An 18,856-nucleotide genomic window follows, 5' to 3' on the forward strand; every position below is an offset into this window, starting at 1 on the left:
GAAATTTTAACCTGCTTATTAATGATTTCTTTAATTTTGATTAATTTGTAGTATTGATCCTACATACCTACTTCACCTATTGTCAGTCAATTACATGTCATTAATAAATCAGTAAACTGCTTCAATATTGTCAACGCAGCAGGTTTTCCCCTTGACAACCTACACATTCTACACAATCTACACATTAAGATCACACACTCTAGAAGAGACTCAAGCACCTGAAAATCTGTACTCACGTAGTATGATCAGTTAATGGGCAGTGCTGCTCTTCCTCCGGGTAGAGATTTGCTCCTCTTCCAAGTTGCCACTTGAATGTCTTTGTGATAAGTATGGAATCATTTCCTGACATCTGTTCCAAGGCTGGTTGATACCATCCACACAGGTCTTTATCTTCAAAGTCACAGACTTCCGAAACTTTAGAGATCAACAGTGATTACTCATGTTTATACAAAAATTGAAAATCTTTAACTCATGTTACAACCCAAAAGCAGCATGGAAATAAAAAGGATTCAGTTTATAGTATCTGTGAATACTGACACATTACTAACATGTAAAGTTTTTTTCCTTTCAGATGAAACATGAGTTTTATATTTTCTCCTCTATAAGACATATTCTAATTTTGAGAATGTTTCTATTCCTTTGCATCTCAGTATCTACCTTCATGTGAGTTCTGACCAGCTTTCAGGTAATTCTAATAATCTGTCATGTAAAATACATGGAATTTCCTGTAAAATTAATCAGCCAAGAATCCATGAGCTGCTGTATTGCTCTGTCTCCAGTCCTGTAGACTGATAACATTAGGAAATCATTGTACATTGTCTACAAAGTCTATCACTATAACTTTAAGCCCCTCCCAAAAAAAACCCAACCAAACAAACAAAAAAACCCACCAAAAAACAAAAAACAACAACAACAACAAAAAAACCCAAAAAACAAAAAACCCCATCAAACCAGATTTCAAGCAGTCCTCACAAAACTTGAAAGTTACATAAAAATGCATATATTTAGTATTGGTATCATATACTCTATTGTTGTCTTACTAAAAAACCATGCAGTTGCCTTCCAAAGAGTTTTTGCTTCCTAAGTATCAAAGTGAGCTCACTACTGACCCTATTTAGGGTAAAGAAACCTTTTTTATTTTCCATTTCTGCTGTAAATATTTATTCTCCAGCACATGGTCCAAGTTGAGTCTAGTCACTCTCCAGAACTTTGTAACAGATTATTACACTTAAGTTTAAGTGACTGCAATGAGACCTATGCAAGGGAAACAAGAATTTATTTTAACCCATAAACCCATAAAAATGCTGCATCAAGAAACCATGGTTTGTTGGTAGAATGTGCCTGATGTTTCCTTCCTTGAAGGCTAAAAATGGTAAAGAGAGAGTGAGTTTTGATTTATAGGCTGTATATCCTCACTAAGAAGCAAACTGCAGCCAGTGTGATCTCATGGGTTGCCCATATGAAGATTTGTGATGTTTCCTGAGAATGATGAGTTGCATTACATGCTTATTCCTCTTTTTAACATGCTCTCTAAACATTATACTTAAAGTGCCTCTGAGAAAGATATCACCTTCCTGTGATCATATTTCTGGTTCAGTCCGGACATTTTTAAGTCCTAGTTCAGCATTGCCATTTAAGTGATAAATTCCCATCTAAGTGATAGGAGACCTCAGATAGAGCAAATATGTAAAGGTGTAACCTCCACAGTATTTATCTTGCTTAGAATAAAAAGATGTTTTGTAAGATAATGTTCTGAAGGGAGAAATATTCAGAGGGCTCTGCATTTATGTTTCAGGGCAAGATTTCAATGGCTGGGTTTTTTTCACACTATAGGAAAATACTGTGGCACTTAAACATCAGATTCATTTCTTCCAGTTATTCCCACATAGGAAATAGACACAGGGAGGGAATGATACTTATTCTCACTGAGCCCTCAGCCCTGAGAGAGGTCACTGAATTCCCTTCACAATGTGTAATGAATTCAGAGTTTTATTTTCAGTGACAATAGTTTTGCTTGCAAAGGCTGGAGAGGTCACTGTCTCTAGATGTCTGTCTCCCTCATTAACTGGCTTTGGCAATTTCAAGCACTGTTCTTTGACGCAAAAGGAAGTAATTAACAGCTTCTAAAATGCTACAGTGTGAACTGCTGCAACTCAGAAGCAATCAACAATTGTCTTAGATCTTTATGGGTGTCATGTGTGGACCTTGTACATTGTCCCCCTTACAGTTTTCCTTTAGACTGTCAGAGCTTTACAGGCTGGAACTCACTTCTGTGTGGAGTAGGCTGAATTTCACAATTATTGCTGATGCTGAAACAATTTTTATATAAAAAATCCCAACAACCACCCAACCAAACAAAACCCATACTCATTGAAGTAGTTAAGAAGGGAATACGGTTCTCCCAGATGTCCACCACAAAGATGAAACTCTAAAGTTTTTCTCTCTTCCAGTCTGGACTAGTGAACATTTCAAGAAAATATGCTTACTAAAAATTGTCATGTATGGTTACCAATCATTAGGGAACTGAGGATTCCTTCCCCTACCACATTTCAGGAGTAACTTGAAATGTTGAGTCTGAATCAGAAGGCAGCAAGTGCATTACATCACTCATATTAAGAGTAAAACGTTACTACATTCCTGGGGAAAAACACATTAAAATAGAATCTAGGTGCTAATACCAAATCACGCAATGTGTTTAAGACCCACAAACTAGCAAGGTAACAAAGAACATGATTTGATCCACTCACCACAAGCTGATTCATCAGACTCATCAGAGCAGTCAGGTCTGAAATCACACTTCTGGATCATGTGGATGCAGTGGCCAGAGGCTCGACACACAAACTCTTTCTCTGTGCAGTTGTTCATAGGGAGCGTGGCAGGAACTGAAGTTCCTGAAGTAGTTGTAGAAACAGTGGGCAAGTCTCCTTTGAAAAATGAGCCAAAGGGATGTTGAGCACCTGGACTGAGGCATTCCAGCTTCATAATGATTTCTCCCTTTGCCACTGCCCCCCTTCTCCAGGATATGACTTTACTGGAATCGTGCCTGGACAGTTGAATGACTGAAATGCTGTTCAGCAGGAGCTGAATTGGAGCTTTCCCCAGTGGAAAGCACTGGTTTTGTCACACCATCCATACAATCTTTGACACTTGCAGGATTTACACCTCTTGCCAGTCTTTCAAATTTGGATTAACCCAGTGAGTAATTTCAAAAAACTTGTGCCAACACTCACACAGCAATCACAGAAACTGATTTTCCCTGTGCACCAAGGCTAACAGATCATTCAGATGATAATGGGTTCTTCAACATGTTGATTACTACAAGGGACTGTGGAAATTACTATGTAACCTTCTTACCTTGTAAATTTATTGCTGAAAAAAATTATTTTCTCATTAGAGAAATTATTCTGAGGTCACCACCTTGTTCCACCACCTCCTTTATATTTCATTCAAACTCATTACCACTTCTTTCAAATCAATTGTCTTTTTTTGTCCTCCTATTCTTTACTATGCACCTTTCTTCAAGCCTACTCTCTTTTCTTGAAAACCTTTTCTATTCTTGTCTAAAAAAGGAATTTCCATTATAAAACTCCTTTTTAAAATTTAATAATTTATGAAATTATTAGCTGTAGTGCACAATGCACCTGAGCAATACACCTGAGTTAATTAAAAAGTGCATGTGAAGACTTTTCCTATTAAATGTCTCTGGGATAGCAAGGATTTTTGTTTTTAATCCCTGACAGCTGGACCACTAATACTGATAATAAATTATCCGTTTCTATTTTGAAGGGTAGAAAGCAAATATATGAAATTAGATAAATTCTTTTCCAGACAAATGAATGATACTCTCAAAATGTCCTAACACTCAAACAAAAGACTTAGGAGAAGGAATGTTTTGAAGTAACAATTAGATGAATTGATAAATTTATCCACAACTCAGAATAACAGCAAGGACATTATTGGTCAGAAATTTTTCAATACAAATACCCCATTTAAGGCTCTGCTCCTGATACACTGAAATGGAAGAAGAAATTTTGAATAATCAGAGCCTTCACAACACCTGAAAAGAAAGGAGGATCTGACACTTCCTCTATTTTGAAACAATTTAGTGTCTATACTTTATTGAATACCATTGTGTCCAGAGCAAGCATCACTGAATAGCCTTTGGTCAGGGCATTTAAATACCATGCTGAAGCAATACATTCATGATTCAAAAGATTCAACATCTTTCATGTTTCTTATTAGAGACTTTACCACCAAGCTGCCAAGCCCACCTTTCCCTGTCAGTGTTTGGTCACCTAAAGTGGACCTAGAGCAATTGGGCAGTGCTTGATTCCAGTGTGCAGGGACAGGGGAACCCTGCTTTTTCAACCTGATCCTACTGGTGTTGAATTTGGTGGAATATGCCATAGCTGTTGTCTATTTTGCAGGCTATTCCCACAGTCTCTTTGACTGCTTTTTTTGCTGTTGGAATATTTTTATGGCATGGAGGAGATAAAACAAGAACAGGACCCTAGGCTGTCTCAAAAATTGCTCTTAATTTTAAAAATATACAGAACACAAAAACTGATTCTTGTCTACCATTATACTTCAGTATTTTCCATTTATCTTTCCACATACAATGAAGATTTTTTTCTTAGTTACGAACTTTGAAATTCTGACCCTCTATGTTTTCCAATTTCTTGTTTAGTTTTAAAGTTTTCGTCATAACTAATTTGAAATTATTTATGGATTTTCTGATTAGTTATTTTAAGATTTTATTCCCTGAATATAAGGCACAATCCATTAACTGAGTATTTACAAAAAGCCTTCACATCCAAAATTTATAATAACTGCTTTACCCTGTATAAATATGGTAAAACACCCGATTATTATCTGCAAAAGAAACACCATACACAGCTGGTATTCCTCATAGAACTAATTATAAGACATTTTTGGAGTAGTAGACCAAAATGCGTCTACACTAGGGTGTTTTAGAGTAAATGCTAGGACACTAATATTCAGGCACTGTTTTAAGTTGTTTGCTGCTCTACAGCTCTGTCATGACTTTAGAGCAATTGTCACACCATATGTAACCTGCACTGCCTGCTGCAGCCAACAGCAGCCCACTTAAAATCTGTTCTGTGGTGAGCTCCACATTCTGAGTCTGTGCCTTGAATACATGTTTGGGATATAATATTTTACAATTCTGTAGAGATTATTCTACCCTTGGTAACAATGATTTTGACGGTAGGTTTCTCTATCACCTGAATTATTTGTGTGCTGTCACATGAGAGCAATTGGCACTGTAAGTACATTAAGAATTATTAGGGGGAGGTGGAAAGCTGCATCAAACTGAATTGGCAGAATGAAGTTCAGCTCCTTTACACACAGCTAAGATTCTTTTACCTTCTCGGAGTCAAGATCTAAAAGAGTATGGAAGCAGCACTTTTCTTACTAAGGACCTCTTTTGGACCTTGCATGCACAGCAGTACCTATTTTGTTCTGATGCCTGGATATGAGAGTCTGAGAAGTAAGGAAATAAGTCTGGATTTCCCGACTCACATTTTTTAACCTCATTTTTGCTTTTCTAGTAACAATATTAACAAATGACAGCAACGAATCAGATCACAGCTTGGAGATGTGCATTTCAACTCTTACCATTGTAAAGAGTACAGCCCAGAAAAGACACATCATCAAGCCCAATGTCTCCGGTGAAGCCATCTCCTACGATACCTTTCACCAAAATCTAGGAAAACAAGAATTAAAAAAGCATTTCTCAGTGTATAGTAGACTTCCACTTCTCATTAAATATTTCTTATTAATTGATAGAAGAGTCATGTGCCATGTTTCTCACTTAAAATGAAATTAAATTTATTCTGGGGGATACAGTCTATTCAATGACAATTTACGAAAGTGACTAATTATTATCAGGTTTCACTGGTGGTCACATTAATCATAGTGAACTATAGCAGAATGATTGGCTTCACAGTGGTGTAAATTCACTGAAACATCACTGTGATATAAAATGATGGCAAGACATTATCGTAAGTGGCATATTATGATTTTACCTCCTCTGGTACTTATTGCAATAACATTAATCATGCTAAATATAGTACCATTCATGTAAAAAAATTATAGACTCATAAAAATTTCAGTATGATGAAAGCAATTAGGCAGGTAAGAAATGAGCTATGGAACCTTTTAAAGAAAAATATTCTACTGCATCATTAGACTTGTCAATGCTGTATTTGTTTCATTATTTTCTACTGCCAGAGAATAGGAGAAGCTGGTGTTTGTGAAATACTCTCTGGAAGACTAAATAAACCTCCTCTCTTCTGACTGTTGCTGAGTGATAAATGTCTAGCAGGTGATTAGTGAAAGATTTGATAAGAGTACTCTTAGTTTAACTAAATAATAAACCCCAATTTATAAAAATAATAAAGCCTTCTCAAATCCTACACTTTTTGAAAAAAGATGTTTTTGCTGATCCAACAGAGTTCAAAAACTGTTATTTCTTTACCATTGTTTTAAATCCTTATTTTACATGCTACATACACAGTCAGTTTCAGAAATGCTGTATAAAATTTCTAATGTTTTTTTTTCAGATTTTTCCTCACTTAAGTAAAAAATTCCTACACATTAATGATGGATAAATAGTGGTAAATATATGATGGTTCTGCTTCAGAGTACTGTTAGTTCTACTATTTTTGTTGTAATTTATTTATAAAGAAAGGTTATTTTGAATAAGAACCATTTTTCATATGATATGTACAGAGACCTTTTAAACATTACACTTGAAATTTATTATCCTGTAACAGGAGGGGAAAATACTTAAATGATGCAAGGAATGGTCTTAACCCCATAAAAGTAAAAGAATAATATCAGTCTAAATATGTTAACACTGACAAATTTGTTTCTGCTGTTTTGAAGTTGCATGGGAATTGTAGATTTATTACTGATGTTGACATCACCAGAGTAAATAAAAATGATTACACTTCATTTATATATTATGTCCATTAAACAAAATAAATGAGTATGCTAGAAGAAGACAGGTAAATGTCCCCTACTATGGATATGCTCCAGATGGGCCATTTTAGAGCAAAATATATTTCATGTGAACGACAACAATAAATGACAGCATTGCTTTTTATTGCTCTCACAGCAGTGTGGGATTCTTATTTTCCCTTCAGGATACCTACAAATATTCCTTACAATATTACCCCAGGCTTTTAGGTATTTTAGATTAAAATGGGGACAATGCTACTGGACTGGTATCAATAGCAATAAAATGGTTATGAATGGGAAACAGGACAAACAAAAACATCTACTATTTGGAAAAGCCATGCAAGGAAATTTCCAAAATTACAAATCTCCTTCCGTGGTAATGTTGACTGGCAAACACACAGCAGTTTAAACATAATTTTCAATTTGTTTTCAAAGTATGAACAATTATCTACCTGCAATTAATTACTTACTTATTGATTAACTCAAATTTAGAAAAAGAGGCAGTGAGTTAGCTTAATTACACTGCTACTACTAAGATAAACCCAAATACCCTTACAACTACAGTAACTTTCCATAAGATTGGATTGGGCACTTCTGGATGTCACTGTGGGATGTGCAAGGAGCTTCAGTCTCCAAATCTGCCTGTGCCCATGTCCCCAGTCCTGACAGACACACGGGCTGAGGACATCCTTATCCAACATCATCCACCCATGTTTCCTTTAAGAGAGCTGCAGTCTTGCACCTTAAGCAAGAATTTGTTTTTAAAAGGATTAAAAATATTCAAAGTTAGAAGTGACAGGACACAGTTCTCTAGGAGGAATATAATTCAGAATACCCTTATACTGATTATCATTATGATTGTGTTGTTTAAAATCTCCCCACCCACTTTTTTTTTTACATTTATCTATGCACCAAGGAAGCCTGATACTTTGAAATATAGCATGAACTCATTAACAACACACAAAATGTAATAGTGGCATAGATATACACTTAAAACTGAAAATAAGACAAATTTCTGAGTTTAGAGCCTCAATACATAGTCTCTCTGCAGCTGTGGTTAAACTTTGACCACTTTAATTAATTTGACAGATGTAATTCTGCAAACTTCATAAGATATAATAAAACAACTTCAGAAATTCATCTGCTGTGAAACTCAGTTCACATCACATTTGTTACTTGAATAAGAATAAATAGTTCCCAATTTCATGTTTTCAGAAGTCTAAGATTCGGACTCAATGAAATCTATAAAGGTTTCAAAAGGTACTTGACATAAAGAAAAGAGGGGAAAAAACCCAATTCCATGAAAGCAAACTGCATTAGACATTCTGTATACATAAAAAGAATGCTCCCTTAAGATTTTGAACAAAATAGGCTTTTGAATAGTGAAGTGATATCATGACAAGTCTTAACAGAGGAATTACAATGGTTAATATTGTTCAAATGCTCCATTTTTACAGTGATGCTCATTTCTGTCAATAGCCAATTCCCACAGAAGGTTACCAAAGTAAAATCTTAATTTCTATACAAGCATACTTTAAGATAGAATGGAATAATTTCAAATACTGTGGTGCATTCAAAATTCTGAAGATTTTCAAATGTCTAGAAAATAGTGATATTAGTTCTAATGTATTCAACTTGTAATTTAGATAAACAGTAACTCAGTTTTGTCACAGGAGATGTGAACAGGGTTATTTAGTGATTTTTATTTCTAGTTAGAGCATGGTAATTTAGATTAGGTTTCTGTGATGATTTCTGGCAAGAAAGCATTTGATTTGGTTTGAATAGGAAAGAACAGCCAGACAAATAACTGACAAAACATTTTTCCATAAAAATTTTGTTGTAACTTACTAAAAGTAAACTCATCCACATTTCACTGCATATCTTTGACGTAAACTACCCCTATTTTTTAATGCTAGGGATGAATAAAGAAAATTGTATAATAACTTTTCATCACAAAAGCAATAAATTCCTTATGAGGTCATGGAACTTTTGTAATTACAGACAAAGGTCAAGCCAGAGAATGAAGCTTCAAAGCACCTTCTTTGTTAAAATATTTTCATCCAATGATCAAAGTCATGTCATAAGTCTTCACTGTAGAATAATTTTTTCAAGAATGCATGAACATATTCCTATAATAATTTTTCAAGAAGTACATTAAAAGGGAAACTATTTCCAAGAAAGCACAATTCTTTCAGAAAAGGTTTTATTCAAAAAAGGAGAAATTTAGATTTGATCTTGAATTTTTGAGTAGTTATTAATTCACATCAAGTAAGATATTGACTGCTTTGCTGAGTCCAGGCATGGTGATTTATTCCTCCTTGGCTCTGTTTCTCTGCATCCTCAGCTGCCAACACAGGACTAGGCACTGTGGACTTGAGATTATTCCCTCAATCTCTCCTTTAGGTGTCCACCAGTTGCATTCTGTTTACGTGGCACTGACCTGTTCCACTGAACCTTCTGCAAAACAGTTTGTCTTAGGGAAAAAAAAAGGATGCCTGGGTTGTCACAGTCTGTTCCAGCTTTCCCTCTCTTGGGGGAATGATTTAGGCAATCAGAGCCATTATGTGCTGCATGGAACCCAATCACAAGTGGAGACCTGCCATCAGCTTCTGGAGAGATTATCAACATTGGGTGGGTCAGCACATCACTTAAATCATACCCACTGAAAAGCTCAAGATCACACTGCCCTTCTTCAAAGCTCATCAGCCCCTTTCTTTCATGACCATTTAAAATGATTTGGAAATTAATGCCTCAAGACTTCAAAAGTTGAAATAAAGTCCTTTCACACAGGTGTCCAAATGAATTGTTACCAGCATTCTTAAGGTTACACACATCAAATATGAAAAATCTTGTGTCAAATATTTGATGTTTTACAGTGCTTGGTTTTACAAGATACTGAAAAACACTAGTTCTAGTTCAGGAAAGCACTTTATCACGCCTCGCTATAAGCTTGTGAACCCTCATGCTGATTATGATGTTTTTCACAGCATTTCTCTAAAGTGCAGGGATGAATCACGTTTCTATCCTGTTTTAGACTATTCAGTAATATTGGAGGAATTAATGGCTTCATATTCTAGGAGTCTTTACTTTCCTGTATTAAGGTCACAAAACTTCATTCAAGAGAAAAGATCCTGTTGTCACTCTGTAATATTAGCACTGGAAGAATTATTGCAGAAGTACTCTATTGTCAGTGCCTAAAAATTTCTGAGATTCTAGGTTTTTAAAACAACATGTTTAGCCTGCCCATTTGATAAATATCTATATAGCAATTGCAATTATGAAACTATATTTAAAATACCTTAAGTTCATGGTTAATTTTTACTTAATCTACAAGGATATACAAAGTCTGCTTTCTTTTCTCCCAAACACAGTTTTCCTCAGATTTTACATGTAAATAATTAAAACAAACAAATAAGCAAACAAACCCCAGGATTCTGGCTGAATTACTATATCAAATACCTGGGACTTATGGTCCTGAAAGAAGAGTCCCACATTGAGCAGGATGACTTGTTATGACCTGAGTATTTCTGTCCCTCCCTTTTGTACAGTAGAGCATACCAAGATATAAAGGGCTGCAGAAAAACATCTTCACATCTCTGTCTAGGGAAGTCTGCACTGGGCTGAACAAATAGACTTTTTCTGATCCATGCAGTGCTCACTGCAAAGGCAATTCTTCCATGCTGAGATAAGGAGCATCCTAAGAGGAGCCGCTCACTGCTTTCTTCTCAATGCTTGTGAATGCACTTGTGGTAATAAACAGTCAATTATCTGTTCAGCAGCAAATGCTAATGAGCAAAGGGATCACTATTAGACCTTCTGGCTAATGATGTGAACCTTTTCTGACCCAAATGATTTTTCCTGACAGTTATATGGAGTTGCTGCTCCTACATCCATGCATATGGCCTTAACCTCCCAAAGTAAGGAAACAATAACATAGAGATATCACCAGAACATGTGGGTTGACATGAAATCCTGTCCTCATCACAGTTAATGAGAGTTTTGACATATACTTCAGTGGGAGTAGATTTCTACATTGTCCCTTAATGCTAATATAAGCATACTCAATAAATAGAAATTTTTGCAAAAACAGATTGCAAAAAAATATTTTAAAAACTCTCTGCTTGATATAAGGCAATTTCTTTCCTCTGTGGAAGAAAATTTAATTAAATCTTCAACAAAGTACAGTTTTCCTGTGATCTTCCTGTTATATTTTCAAAGATATTGATATTCCTAGATCCAGTTATATTTTCTAGATCCAGTTAAGCCATGAGATAAACATCACTAACATTTTCCTTCTCCTTGTAAAGTCATCCAAGTCTTATTTTCCTGTTGAGCAGTTGCTGATAAGTAATATAGTAATATCAATAGGAAATGTGAAACAGTACTCTTAATTTTCAGGGAAACATAACTCCTGTCTTACATGATACCCCTTGAACACAAATGGCCCAACAGTCTCTCAGTGGGCTGTGGGTTCTGAAAGATGGTGAAAACTTTTCATTACTTCAGGTTTTCCATATTTAAAACATGAGCAGAACTTGACAGTTCAGTAGAGAATATAAAGGATATTTTTACTTGATGTGATTTCCATTGAGCAGCCTGCATGTAAATATGGACAAAAAAGGTAAAAAGCTCTCACCCCAGCCCCCTTCTTTTCTCCCATCTCAAGAAAAATTGCAAGGAAATGACAGACATGAAATTAAGAATATAATTGTCACTGGAAAAGGTATTATTAAAGGTAGATTAGAAATTCTCATTCCTGGTCCCCTATGTGCACATGTTGTGACTTGATGACATCATGACAAGTTTTCCACAGCATATCAATAAAACAACAGCACAAAGAATAAATTGTTTGTATTATTAGAGTGGATTATCTCTTTAGTATTCTGATAGCACTGAACAAAAGGCCACTATCTTTCTCTAAGACCTGAACTAAGCCCACAAAATTTTCTCTGAAGGTTTATACAATGTACTTTCCTGATTCCTCATGTGATTATCTTGTTTCCACAGTTTTCTGTGTTGAGAAATCCATTTATCAAACATGGCAAAACAATTGTTTAGGAAAGACTTTTTAAAAAACTCACACTACTTGTTTTTCAAATACACAGCATTGTACCACACACATTTTCAGCATGAAAATTGTCTGTATTTCACTTCACACTGTAGGTATTGAATGGTCTTCGCTATCAACATAAAGTTCACCACCAACCACCAAGTCTTAAGGTTGTTTTTCACCTATTCCCACAAGTGCCTTGTTCCCATGTGGTCCACTCTACATGTATATTGTTTCTGACCTAGACTGTGGACTAGTTAGGAAACCTGAGCCTGAATTGCCCAAGCTAGAGCCTATACAAGCTCTGCATGAAGTATGAACATGAGGTTGACATGAGATATGTCATCTTTTGTTCCTGGCCCTCTACAGCCCCTTGAGGCTGGTTGTGAGGATGGGGCATGGGGGGGAGCTTAGGACCTACAAGTGCAAGAAGTAGAGCTGCCCTACCAAAAGGCATTGTCACTTCAACAGGACAGACTTGGACTAATCCACACAATTTGGCCTGATAGAGCAACCTCTGGCACAGTTCAGATACCCTGAAACTGTCTATGCACATCACACCTGCCAGGACACATTCTGAAAAGGCATGAGTGTTAAATACAGGCATGACAACAATTTTTTGGGGGGTTGAGTGTGTGGTTATTGTTTTTGGTCAGTCAGTTGATTGGTTGGTCTTTTTCCTTTTTTGTTTAAATAACTTGCAAGATTGTGTACGCTTTGACCTGGGCTTAGTATAAAAAGCGTGGCCAGCCAGATAAGGGGGTGATTCTGCCACTCTGTCCACCATGGTGAGCCCACACCTGGAGTACCACATCCAGCTCTGGATTCCCCAGCATAAGAACATCATGGACGTGTAAGTGCAGGTCTAGGGGAGGGCCACAAAAACTGGTCAGAGCAATGGAACACCTCTGCTATGAAGACAATACGAAAGATTTCAATTTAGAGAAAAGAAGGATATATGGAGACCTTATGGCAGCATTTCAATACTTAAAGTTGGCTCATAAGAGAGCTGAAGAGAGACTTTTTTTCCAAGACTTATACTGACAGGAAAAGGGTCAATGATTTTAAATTGAAGGAGAAGAGATTTAGATTGGACATGAAGAAGGACATTTTTTACAATGATGGTGAGAAGTGTGCTGGTCAGATTGGATGAGAATTTAAGCAACTTTTTATCTGGTATAAGATGTCTCTTCCCATTCCAGTGCATTTGGATATTTAAAGATCCATATTAGCCAATTAATAAAAACTTGCTTGTGTAGGTCTGCCTGAAACTACAGGCTGTACAATGCCACAGTGAAAACAAAATGAGAATAATTACTGTAAACAGACCACAAACCAACAGCACAATGTAAATGTAAAAACACAGAGTATTGTGCAATATGCAAAGAGGTATCAGGGATGAAAGAAGGCAACATACAGATCAGAAACAAAGAAGAATAGTCAGAAAAAGACCTACTAAGATGCAGCAAATGTGTCTAGATATTCATTTATTTGAAGTACTATTGGAGGAGCAAGGTGGAACAAAAGTAAATGGTAACATTTAAAGGACAGGGGAAAAAATATAAAAAGGAGAATTCCTGAATACTAATCTCAGCAGATTATTAGGGGAAGTTCAAAGGAGAAGAGTAGAAGAAGGAAGATGAGGAGTGATAAATTGAAAATTGAAACTGAAGCTCTTTTTTGAGTGGAAATCCATGCTGTCTAAATCTTTGTGCGGAAATTACTAGCAGGGAATGGATCAAAAACAATAACATAAAAATGATCACAAGCAGGTATTAGACACGTAATAAATGTCTTAGAGAAGTCCTTGATAAGTTCAGAGCTGCTTCAGCACCAGATTTTAATGAAAAATATTTATCTGACCAACTAAACATTAACAAACTCCTGCTGGTATGTCAAAACACGCTGAAATGAGGCCCTGAGGAAGGAAGCAGGTAGACAAATCAAGGCAGAAGGCTAACAACACTTGACAATAACAAACCTGGTTCAACAAGGGTGAAAGCGACTGCAGAAAATCTGAAATCACAGCTAGAATATCAAAAAGAGTGAGCCTCCCAAGGCACCAAGAGCTCTGTGCAGTGGAGTGACTCACAGTGTGAGCACAGATGTGCAGTGGCAAGGTTGGCTGTCCACAGCTCAGTGTGTGTCGCCATGGGTGGCACCACCCCAGCAATGCCACATCCTGGCACACAGTGCTTCCACCCAGGCTCTTAGCAGTGTATGCTAGGTGGAAGGCTGTAGCCTCATTATTGTGCTTCTAGGCCTTAACTGACTTTGCTTCTGATAATTTTCCAAGTTACTTTATTGACTTCATTTGCAGTTTCTTGTACACAAAACATGTGTACAAGACTTGTGCATACACAAAACATGTATACAAAACTTGTGTACAAAACATTCATCACCAATGAGCTACAAAACAGGCCTGTGGCATTCACATTCTCTGAAAAAGCTCCTTCGCACAGGATTTTTCTCCTGGGAAGCTGAGAAGCCTCAGAGAAAAGGAAAACAATCCGTATCTCATTTGCTTCTCCTCTGTTTTGCTCATGTGGAACATGTTTGGAGATTGTTTACCCGGAGGTGATTGTTTCATTGGATTCTGGTGTGAGTTGCTTTGACTCTTTGGCCAATCAGGGTCTCTGTGTTGAGACTCTGGAAAGAGTAACAAGTTTTCATTATTATCTTTTTAGCATTGAGTAAGTATCCTTTCTGTATTCTTTAGTATAGTTTAGTATAGTATTTTTAATATAATATAGTATCATAAAGTAATAAATTTGCCTTCTGAGAACATGGAGTCACATTAATCATTCCTTACTTCATGTGGGGGCAACGCAAATACAATACAGGCCATCCTAAAATATTATTTCCTGTTGCTTGGATTGTGTTACATTATGATTTCATAGAATACCTCTCTTGTCTCTATTCAGAGTAATCACTGATGATCTTTCTCTATGAAGCTTTTTAAACACTGTTGGTTAGATGTTTCTCTGCTAAATCTCAAGCAACTCTCTTTCTGAAAGGAACACAGTTTAACCAAGTTCTCTAGAAAGGGTCAAACATTTTCAATTTTTTTTCCCAGTTTAATGTTCCAAAAATAAGGGTAAATACACAATTACTTTGATTTGTTTTCCTTTTTCCTGTGCTTTCCACACTAGGAAATAATACTACTCCTTGGGACAATAAAGAGTAATGCACACTCTTCCAGAGAAGTTGCAGGCAAAGAAGTTTGGTTAAGTTTGATTAGCTACATGCTCTGGAATTCACCAGGATAAGTCCAGAATTTTAACCTGATGCTTATCAATTAATGACTAGAGAGCACTGAAAAATTCACACAAGTCTACAAAACTATCATTGTTACAAACCCTATTAAAATATTCTCTCTGAGGGACTGTAAAATTGAATACAAGATCTAAAATTTTTAATTTCCATAGTTCTAAAGCTCGTCATGTAGGAAATGAAATTGTATTTATTCTTACATAAAAGATAATATACCTAACAAAGAAGACTAGTGAGTCATTATCTTGTCCTAAATTGGCAAAAAGTGTATTTAGTTTACTATAAGTCCCCCTCTACTATTCATTTATGAAATATAATTATCACCACTAGAAATGCATGAAAGAAAAACTCTACATTCTGGAACCTCAAAAATTGCCACAGTGGACACTATTGTTTGAAGCAGAACCCCAAACCACTATAAAAATAATTTTTAAACTGGAATTACACCAAAAATTCCATTTACCTTTAGAATTCTGAGTTTTTCATTACAGAAATGGCTGGTGGGGTGAGGGTGTTGATGAATCCTCCCTTTCCTCAGAAAAGTAATTGCAAGAAACAGCGAGAATGGCAGAAATAACTGAAGGGTGACTTTTGTGACGCCATTTCACTTACTACAGAGCAGATCATCAGAACCCCCAAAGAACAGCTGCTATCTCATCTCACTGAGGAGTGAAAGGGAAGAGTAGAGGGTGAAAAAGCAGAACAGCCTATGTGACGTATCCCTACCAGCTTCGTACCCTACGTGCGACTTTCAGCACTTCTGTCTCTCCTGACAGGATGAATGGCAAGAGCCAGGATGTAAAAGATGTATGCTCACTACATATGTATTTGACATGAAACTGATATCTCACTCATAACAAAAACACAATACAAGTACTCATATATAAAAAAAAATTAGCACAACAGATAAAAAGAACAGTTGGAGAAATAATGTTGTTTTATATTTGTGTTCACAGGACACAGTCTTATTCTATATTCATAGAAACTGCATCATTCTAATTTTCAATCAATATTCCATTATTTTCTAAGCCAATACTTAATTGATAAAAAGATTAAAATTATTATAGTGTATTTTTTGTTTACTTTTCTTAACCACTTGTAAAATAGGAAATTGTCAAATGCATTTTATATCTACTTAATTGCAACATTATTTATTTTTTTGCAATTATTTATTTTCTTCTGATATTGGTCCTTATTTTTCACACTTAAATGGAGAAACTTTTATATTTGAAGGGACAAGTAAGGTTTTATATATGATACTTAGAATACTAATTTTTTTAGTAATGAAATCAAATATAGCAGTAATAGTTAACCATGAACTTAAACATTGTACTTGTATTTTTAAATTTCATAAGAGCCAATGAAGAAAAATGCAAAACTGACCTTTATAAAATCATCACAAAATGATGATAGACTCCCTAATGTACTACTTACACTTTGGAGTATCAAAGATGTATAACCATCTTTGTTTACAGAGATAAATGTATAATCTGCATGAGCAAAAAGGGAATAACTGTATCGGGATAAAGATAATTATTCTTTTTTTAATATGTTCTGCAATATAGCAAAGTTGCCCTAGGTCTCTTAAGACAGACATGATAGGTAGGTGATTTCTGTCATGACAAAAAGGACACTACAGTGCCCAAAAGGATTGAGATATAGAGTTTTGCCATTTTTCACATATCATCATTTCCTTTTCTGTTTCATCAGAAATATGAAAAAATAGAGCAAGCTAAGAGAATAAAATTTTTTAAGATGTTAAAATAGAATCTTTGCTCAACTTCTTCTGAGCAAAAACTATTTCAGATATGATTATTCCAAAGAAGATAAAAGCAAACACTATTCATTATCAATATGAGTAGGCTATCATAGACAGAATTTTGTTTTACTACCATTTCAAGCATTTATCTAAAGAAAAGACATGTAAGTAAACTTCTCAGGATTAAAATAAATGCAGAACAAGTAAAGAGACAAGGACACTCGACAGTGGGGGTTTTTTTCATGCTGAAACAAGTATCCTGTAGAATTAAAAGGAATAGTTTATTAGAAATTCATTTTAACTTGAATTTTTCCAATTAAAAATTTTGTATAACTTCTTGCAGATAATATCATTTGCAGAGGAAGAGAAACTCTAGATCAATAAAGCTGCAAAAATTTTATAAGCCTGTGTATTTGGGACTATTTTTAATACTTGTCAATAGTAGTAGTTGACAGAGGTGCTTAATTTTGTCTTAGAAAACTGCATTCCTTTTGTTTAAATAGTTTAGCTCTGAATTTACCTTTTCCTCCTCTAGCTACTCCCATTGTTCTCAGTTGTGTCACATTTAACACTTTGGTGTAAAACATCTGATGGAATAGCAACAAATGTCACCATGGTTTAATGGCAGCCAGAACAAAGCTTTCTTGACAAAATTAAGATTCTGAGGCTTATTGGGAGTGGGAGTGAGCCAAGGGACTTTGCTCTTGCCTTTGGGTTTCTGCCAGGGCATTCAATTAAAGGGCCTAGAGTTTCATACCTATAGAGTTCAAAACTTTCAAAAAAGAATTTGACTTTCAAGAGGGCCTCAAATGCCTTTTTTTGCTGCTTTGAATTTTTGGCTGACAGTTCCTCCTTTTCCTAGGAGTTGGCACAATTGTTCATATACTCCCAAAGCTGGCTTCTCATGCTTAGCAAATAAACTGAAAATGTGAATTGGAGGGATTTATTATTTATAGTGATTATTTCTCTTACTGGGGTCAACGAATGATCTATTTACATAGGGAGGAAAGAGGAAGAGGACACATCTCAGATGTATGGTTATCTCACACATTTAGAAGAGAAAATACAAAATGAAGGTCTGACTGACAAAGACATGGATGATCTTTGGTCCTAGAGTCTAATATTTTCTATTCACTAGTAATCTCTGAAAATCCTGTAAGAGCTGACAAGACGCTCTGGTTAGAGACAGAGAAGATTATGAATCCAAGATTTGTATTTTGATCAAAAAATAATTTAAAAGTTCTATCTTTATTTAAACTAGTTAGTTTTTAGGCTTTAATGAAAAATAAAATCCATTCTCAAGTGAATCTAAACACTTCATTTGAAGCATTGAGGTGACCTACCAGACTTTAAGCATGTGGTGTGAAAGCAGTGAAACCCTAAATTTATGGGATATTGGGAAGAGAGTATAGTAAATATAGAAGGTACAGCTTTAATACTGTTACACAGCCTGGAGACAGCCTAAAACCAACTGAGAGGCAGTTCTAGTGCACATCTCAGTAGAAATACTTCAAATATAGTGTATTTAAATACTATACACTTAAAAGAACGTTTGGAAAGAGAAAGACAGATTGGAAAGCAATCAGCACTTGGCAACACAGTAGAAACAGAGCACAACTTGCTCTCTTCAAAACTCCTGAGTTTTGAAGTGCTGTAGGTTGTGACACAGCAAACTCCATTATAAGATACACAATACACAATGAACATCAGATCTTGATCTCTTTCCTCAGAACAATCAAACTTATACCTCACACCCCTCAAAAATGACTATGAGAAATAAAAATAGATCA

At 35.6% G+C, this 18,856-nt stretch overlaps 1 protein-coding gene across 1 annotated transcript in view; it reads right to left on the minus strand.

Annotated features, from left to right (window-relative positions):
- Positions 1 to 18,856, minus strand: part of MALRD1 (MAM and LDL receptor class A domain containing 1) — a 230,646-nt gene that overhangs the window by 150,557 nt on the left and 61,233 nt on the right. Inside the window, exons 18-20 of the mRNA XM_058018380.1 lie at positions 5,632 to 5,725; positions 2,748 to 2,921; positions 237 to 414 (exon numbers count right to left, since the gene is read on the minus strand). Coding sequence (XP_057874363.1) covers positions 237 to 414; positions 2,748 to 2,921; positions 5,632 to 5,725 — 446 coding nt within the window. The remainder of the gene's footprint in view (positions 1 to 236; positions 415 to 2,747; positions 2,922 to 5,631; positions 5,726 to 18,856) is intronic.

This window comes from Melospiza georgiana, chromosome 1 (genome assembly GCF_028018845.1).
Source record: "Melospiza georgiana isolate bMelGeo1 chromosome 1, bMelGeo1.pri, whole genome shotgun sequence".
Taxonomy (NCBI): Eukaryota; Metazoa; Chordata; class Aves; order Passeriformes; family Passerellidae; genus Melospiza; species Melospiza georgiana.